Source organism: Lolium perenne, chromosome 6 (genome assembly GCF_019359855.2).
Source record: "Lolium perenne isolate Kyuss_39 chromosome 6, Kyuss_2.0, whole genome shotgun sequence".
NCBI lineage: Eukaryota > Viridiplantae > Streptophyta > Magnoliopsida > Poales > Poaceae > Lolium > Lolium perenne.
Window position 1 is genome coordinate 263,318,297 of NC_067249.2, and position 7,383 is coordinate 263,325,679.

The 7,383-nt window shown below is 47.5% G+C and overlaps 1 protein-coding gene across 2 annotated transcripts; it reads right to left on the reverse strand.

The window, feature by feature from the left end:
* Positions 1–27: 27 nt before the first annotated feature.
* On the reverse strand, positions 28–4,888 carry LOC127305427 (phosphate transporter PHO1-2). Of its 2 annotated transcripts, none has more exons than XM_051335844.2 (15): positions 4,446–4,888; positions 4,283–4,336; positions 3,911–4,193; positions 3,344–3,719; positions 3,153–3,201; positions 2,596–2,670; positions 2,359–2,488; positions 2,137–2,257; positions 1,766–2,009; positions 1,563–1,667; positions 1,440–1,484; positions 1,210–1,362; positions 846–1,124; positions 624–760; positions 28–517 (listed from the first exon to the last, which is right to left on the reverse strand). In XM_051335844.2, exons 1-15 carry the CDS (start codon positions 4,689–4,691, stop codon positions 430–432), a joined length of 2,385 nt encoding a protein of 794 aa, XP_051191804.1. In that variant the 5' UTR covers positions 4,692–4,888; the 3' UTR covers positions 28–429. The 2 variants fall into 2 exon arrangements, with proteins under 2 accessions (XP_051191804.1, XP_051191803.1); XM_051335843.2 differs by having other exon boundaries at positions 4,283–4,339; positions 4,446–4,886.
* Between the last annotated feature and the right edge of the window lie 2,495 nt (positions 4,889–7,383).

A 7,383-nucleotide genomic window follows, 5' to 3' on the forward strand; every position in this document is an offset into this window, starting at 1 on the left:
CTATTGTTATGTGCGTTTACCAAACCATTATTCAAAGTCAGCTGTTGCCTTGTTTATATAAACCTGTGCAACATTATCTTGGCATCATTCCCTAGATACAGACATAGCTTAATTATCAACAATGCTAAAATCTTAGCTGATTAATGCGCATCAATCTTCAATGGACAATGATGATTCTTCCCTCTTTCTCAAGCCGAATGCCTCAGTTAGAAGTGCCCTGGTGAACTTGGACGCTGCACCATCTGAGCTTATTCCATCTTAAGATCAGCAACATCATGATCTTGTGAATATGCTCGCTGAAGACTTTATTTTCACATCTACACCAAATCTAGCAGCAAGCACTACCAGGGTCAGTGTACCATTTCTGGAACTTTGACCCTAAATTCCCTTGATATCAGGAGCATTGCTGTCATACTGTTATCTGTTTTGTCAGTCAGTTTCGAGTTCCCGAAATGGTAATGGGACAGTCTTCACCGCTCTGAACTTGCCAACATTGTTCAAGTGTTCATTCTCCAGCCTGCAGTCAATACCCAAGTTATAACAATAACGCTGAACTTTCTTTAAACCAACCAAAAAAACACAACTGAAGATAATAGTTCCAGCTATGTACTAGTTTCAAATACCTGTAGAAGTTCCAATGTCCCCGCCGAATGATTTCTAGTGAAGCAAGAGAGAAATCGAGTAGACGAGTCTCGTTCTTACTGAAACGAATCTTCATTACACTCTCTGTCCAGGCTAAACGAAGTGCTAGATTTATTACCTGCATTTTGAAGGCATTACTGCACTTAGTTTATAATTCTGTATTCATAACGTAATATAATAAAGAGTCAAACAAAGTAGAATACCATTGAAACATAGTAGATAGACTTGTTCTTGATGATTAGATCATCTCGAAGCCATAGGTTCTTAGATTTCGGGGTGAAGAAGCCCCAATCCTTGACAAAGTCCCAGTAGAGCTGGTATACAGTTGCACCTGAGGATGAGATGAGGACCATCCACACCCAGAATGGCGTCGGCGTAGCGTGGTACTTGAACCGAACAGCAGCTGCAACCATCGCTGATATGTACTTGCCAGCATTGGCAAGCTGGTTTGTGTCGTTTTCCTCGAGGTACCTTCTTAAACACTTGAAAACATGTTCACAGGGTTTAGTTTGAAAGTAATTCGAACAACTTAGAATCTTACTATTGTTCATATACATTGATTTATACCTGCATAGCTCTCCAATAGTAAGGGAGAAAGGATATCACATAGGCTAGGTGCTTGTAATTCTGGCTATTTGTGCATGTCTCATACGGGTTAGCCCTAAAGCTTCCTGCCATGAAGTAGCATGCCGCAAACTCCATGTGCCTTAACAGTGGAATCTGGAACATATACAGTTTAACTTGTAAGAACTTTCATTTTAAGGCTCCTTGGTTAATTTTGCAAGTAAGATTATTACCTGGCTAGTTAACTGATCAGCCATGAAGAAATCAGCCATCAGAACCTGCATCAAAAGGAAGTCATATCATCAAATAGATGTTCATATCAGTGTTTGGGTCGAAAACTGTAGATGTATCCTTGCCTTGTAGAATGGCGAGAATATGATGTTTCGCATGACACGCATGAAGCAGTACCGCGTCGAGCGGTAAAACACGTTAAATGGACAGACCAATAGTCCAGTTGACAACTGAAATGGTAGATTAGAAATTTTGGGAAGTGAGACAATGTTGTGCAGCAAAACCCAAGTTATCAACTGCTGTTCCATGTATATATTGTGATTCTTACTACTATCAGTGCGCCGGGCACAGCATTGGCGTGGGATGCACCGGCGTTCCTGAGGCAAAGGTTGATGACCAACGCGGTGACCACGGTGCACATGATGGATGCAGACATGAGGAAGGCGTCTCGGTGCGTCAGAGCAGTGTTGGGGGCGAAATCAAAGATGAAATTCTGGTTGATCCTGGTGCTCTTCCACATGAATAGGTTACATCCGTACAGGAAGCAGTGCAGGCTGATGAGCGCGAACATGCTGTAGAAGAGCAAAGGCACAACTACTGTCAGTCTGAAGTAAAATTGCATCCTCAATTATCTACTCATGAACCCAGATATAAAAAAGTACTGAGCTTATGCCAACAACATAGCCTCACTGAGATTACCTGAAAACATGGTAAACTACTTCCATGTAGGTTGTGTTTCCAGCAGAGGCAAAAATACCAGAAACATGGGCCAAAATAGCATATATGATGAATAGACTGACAAATGTTCCTGTGAACAACCCTGAAAACACGCAACAAAGAAAAAACACAATGTTAGAAGATTGGATTATTTTCTCCACCGTAGCTGACAGGTAGATGAATCTGGTATCTGAATCTACGCACCTACGAGGAAGGTGATCATGTGCGTGCTCCTGGGCTGCTGCGGCTTGAGGTACTTCATCGCCACCATCCTGTCGTTGCCCGCGAAGTGCTTCATGAAGAGGGCCTCCACCTCGTCGGCGAGCTGAAGTACCTGCTCGAAGTTTCATCGTGATTGATATTTGTTCCTTCAGTTTGGTGTTGCTCGAAGTGCATTTGAGTTTTCCTCTCGGGTGTAGCTGCTGGTGCTACTGATGATACCTTGTCGGACGTGCTGAAGGACGATCTCTTCACCTTCTGAGAGAACAAGTCCGTTGCTCGTTGTTGCTCCGACACCTGAGATGATCCAGTGTCAGTTGCCGATTGCGAAACACATGAGCATAATTATGAACGTCAATTCTTTTGCCAGCTTTTTCTCTCTTCCAGATTTGGGCCACTTGTGGGTGTATCTGCTTCTATTGTTTCAGATCGCACTAGTTGCGTGCAGCAGGTTGCCCATTAACTAGCATATCATATAGTAGTATACAGTAGATCACAAGCTACGCTGTTCGCTGATACTAATTGATATACTCCGACGTGATGACCAGTAGAATCAATTAATAGAAGTATATCACTTGTCTATATTCTGTCTATTTGTTTATGACTCTTACCATGTTTATGTCCATCCATTTTGTGAGGTACACATATTGTTTTTTTTGGACACCCTTTACCCTAGGGGAAAACCACTATGGTGTAAACTTTATACTATATATAAAAGAAAAGTACAAAGTTTGTGAGGTACACATATTGTTGCTAGTGGGCAGCATGTTATGACGCACCTTGACGAATTTCTTGAGAATCTTGGTGAATGCCTTTACATTCAGAGAACTGCATCCATCCGTCAACAGAAAAAGCGTAGAAGAAATCCATCAGCCGCACATCAAAAGGTACGTACCAGAATTCTCACAGCAAAAGAAAAGGAAATTGAACTAGTCGATGGTGCATGGCGTTTCGGTGACGTCGTACGTACCTGAACTTCTTGAGGAGCTCGAGGCCGCGGTGGAGCGCCATGAAGGCATCGCGGATGTTCTTCTCGGCGTGCTGGATCTTCTTGCGGTGGACGAAGGCGGCGGCGGGGTCGGCCCCGTCCTTGCGCAGCACGTTCACTAGCTCCTCCCACACCTTGAGCGCCGTCCTTCCGGGGTTGGTCGCCGGGATGTCGATCCGCACCGTCGCCGGCATCTGCAGCGCGCCGGCGCCTCTGCCTTTGGAACCGTCCTTCTTGGCGTCCTTCTTGCCCGGCAGGCCCACGAAGCTGACGCCGTTGCGCTCCAACGCCGCCATCACCTCGTCGGCCACGGCGGCGCCCTCCGTTATCTGCGCCTGCTGCAGCTCCGCACTCCCGTCTGCAACAGTTAACAGGTATATCTTGTCACGTGTTTGTATGTGTGCATGCATAAAGGATGAGCCAGTGGGGTTCATGTGTGCTCAGACGTGACGTGGGTTGGTTGGAGGAGGTGATGTGATCGATCGAGCCGTTGACACGAACGAACGAACGAACGGAACGTAACGGACGCGTGCTTGTGCATGCACCTACCTGACATGGACTGCGGTGAGGCGAGACCCGAGAGCAGGTACCGGCCGGAGCCGCTCAGTTGCGGCGAGAGCGGCGCCGTCGCCGGCATGGAGCGGCTGCGGCCGAGGTTGCCCCTGGCGCGGCGTGAGGCGGCATGGTCGGCGAGGATGCGCTTGACGTCGGCGAGGATGCGGAGCTGGTCGATGAGCGCCTCGCCGCGGCCCAGCAGCTCCGCCTCCTGCGCGGCGTAGAAGCTGTTCACCTTGTGCAGCTCCTCGTCCGCCTTCTCCAGAAACTCCCGCTCCTGCACACACACATCGACAATTTTCATCTGAATAAGCTGTAGTACATTCGTGCGTGATCGATGGAAGGATGGATGCCGAGTTTACTTACATGCTTGGCCGAGGGTCGCAGGAGCTCGCCGGAGGAATCCGAGTTCTCCTCGTCCTCCTGCCGAAATGCACATCGATCAGAGACAAACATACATAAGCACCGGCCGTGCACGTAGCCAAGAACGACTGGACAGTAGAGCATCTGCCAAGGAAGACGAACGCACCGAGGGGGCTTGCACTCTGGGCGAGAACCGGGCGGCGAGGGCGCGGACGGGGTCGAGGACGGAGAAGCCACCGGCGGCGCCGGCGACGAGCGCATCGGCGTCGGAGGGGGCGGTCGTGGAGTCATCCTCGTCCCGGCGTGCGACCTTGATCTTCTTGATGAGCTTCTTGAGGCACTTGTAGTCGACGAAGGCGCCCTTCCACTCCGGGATGATGCTGGCCTCGTACTCCCGCGAGAACTTCACCATGTCGCTCCGCCGCCTCCGTACTCTATATAGGTACTACTGGCCGTCTCTTCCTCGATGATCAGCTCGATGGATCAGTTGCTTCTTGTCCGTGATGAGCTTTCATGGGGAGGGAGAGAGGCCGGGGGACAGGGACAGACAGGAGTCATGGCACAAGCGATCGTGCTTATATAGATGGAGGGCACAAGACTACACGAGAGAGAAGCTACGATACTCTTCTCTTTCTATTGTCTGAGTTCTCTCTTCCCACTCATGGACAAATTGGGAATCACTAGTGCTCGGGATGAGCGATGGTGGTGCTTGCTAGCCTAAAGGAGATAAAAGAATTAGGTATAGAACGGATTAAAAGAGAAATTAATCCTAAAGGCGGGATTAAAGAAGAAAGTTGATGGTGAGAAGGAAGGAAAATTAATCCGCAATTCATAGTGGAGAGCTTGCAATGTTTGCACCACATAATGGAATGCAGTAATGCAAGTTTGTTTATCCCTGTATCCATGTAATTGGCTGCAATTCGCATGCGTGACTCAGGAAGAGAAGATGATCAGAGACGAAAATTAAAGGGCGCGTACGTATCGCCGCCTGCTAGACTGCTTTAGTCCGTTTCCTTCGGCCCATCTTTTGGGCGAAAGGACAGGGAGGCACGAGCGATTGCAGGGTTAAGCAACACGGTTACTTGAGCTACCCGCTCACTCATCCCACAAATGCGAGAAACTGATCGATGGGTTACAGCTTGTGGACACGTCAAACACAGTTTTTTTTAACGCAAAATATTTGACATTTTCATTGATTAAGATGAAGGTTTTAGAGTAATTACCTTGGATAAGCCCTAGGATTTCGAATAAAGCCTAATTCCCAGTATTACATTACTAAAAAAAAAACAAGTCCTCTGCGAGGCTTCATGCTTTCGCCTCATCTTTAATACGTGCGATCACAATGGCGATGGAGAGGCGAGGTGACGAGTAAGCATGCTCATTGAATCCATAGTCTTCCTCTCATTTCCTTTCTCAAGGGCGACCTTTGTCCACCAATTCTTAACGAATGTCTCATTGTCCCAATGGGCCATGAAGTTGTCATTGATACCATGTCTTGAAAGGATCTCGTTCCAAATTCTTTTGGAGAATCTACATTTGTATAGAACTTGCGTTGCCGATTCTTGGAATTGGTTCCATGTACTGAGGTATTTTTCACAATTTGGCCATCCCTTTTTTTCGTCTACTGTTCTGTCGTCTAAACTCTATTTTGCATAACCAGACATGCAAATTTTTTGCAGTTCGAAGTTGTCCAACATTCCATATTGATGCATTGAGTGTTGTTGCACTGAGGTATCCAAACTGCATTTTGTATGCTGAAGATGCGGAGTATTTTCCATTGTTGGTGAATTTCCAATGTATTGTGTCGGCCTCCTCATGGACAAGGTGGATGTCGGAGAGTAGTTTCCATAAGGTGACAAATTGTTGTATGTGCTCCAAGTCAAAGCCTTCATCGATATTAATTTGGTTGAACCAAAAGTTGTTCTCTAGAGCTTTTGGAACCTTGTAATTCTTTTTCTTTGATATTTTTATTATTCTTGCCGCAATATCCTTTGGAAAAATTCCATCGAGCCAATTAGATATCCTTTTTTTCTATTCTCCATTCCCAACCTTGACCTATGTAGTCCCGGCAAAGAGAAGAGCCACCGGTCATTCTCGTTGCAAGGATTTGAAGGGCCAATCGAAGTCTTGGTCTCATCCTCCCACTCAAGCTATAAAGAGCTTAGTCTTAGGGCGGCGGCAAATTTCTCGAGATGTAGAATACCAATGCATTTTCCACCGGTCACCTTGTCACAACCCACCCACAAACAAGCTCTTATGAGTGCAATAATTCTCTTTGTGACCTCCTTGGGGAGGTGAATGAAGTGATGTGGTAAATTTCTTGTGGCATGAGAAGAGTGCGAACCATAACATGACGCCCGACCATGTTGACGGTTTCCTAGTTTCTGGAGGTAAACCTTTCGGAAATTTTGTCTTCAAGATGTTGTAGGTCTGCTTTTGTTAGGTGAATGACACTAAAAGGTTGTAGGATAACGTTGCATAGAAAACAAAAATTTTCCTACCGCGAACACGCAATCCAAGCCAAGATGCAATCTAGAAGACGGTAGCAACGAGGGGGGTATCGAGTCTCACCCTTGAAGAGATTCCAAAGCCTACAAGATGAGGCTCTTGTTGCTGCGGTAGACGATCACTTGCCGCTTGCAAAAGCGCGTAGAAGATCTTGATCACGATCGGTTCCGGCGCCACGAACGGGCAGCACCTCCGTACTCGGTCACACGTTCGGTTGTTGATGAAGACGACGTCCACCTCCCCGTTCCAGCGGGCAGCGGAAGTAGTAGCTCCTCTTGAATCCGACAGCACGACGGCGTGGTGTCGGTGGCGGTGTAGAAGTCCGGCGGAGCTTCGCTAAGCAAACCGGACAATATGAAGTGGAGGAGCAAAGCTAGGGTTTGGGAGGGGGTGGCCGGCCACTCAAGGGGGGCGGCCAAGCTATGGTCTTGGGGGTGGCCGGCCCCCTCCCTTGGCCCCTCATTATATAGGTGGATCCCAAGTGTTGGTGTCCAAGTCTTCGAATAAGACCCGAAACCAAAACCTTCCATAGGAGGGGGCAAACCTAGCCCAACTAGGACTCCCACCCAAAGGTGGGATTCCCACCTCCCATGTGG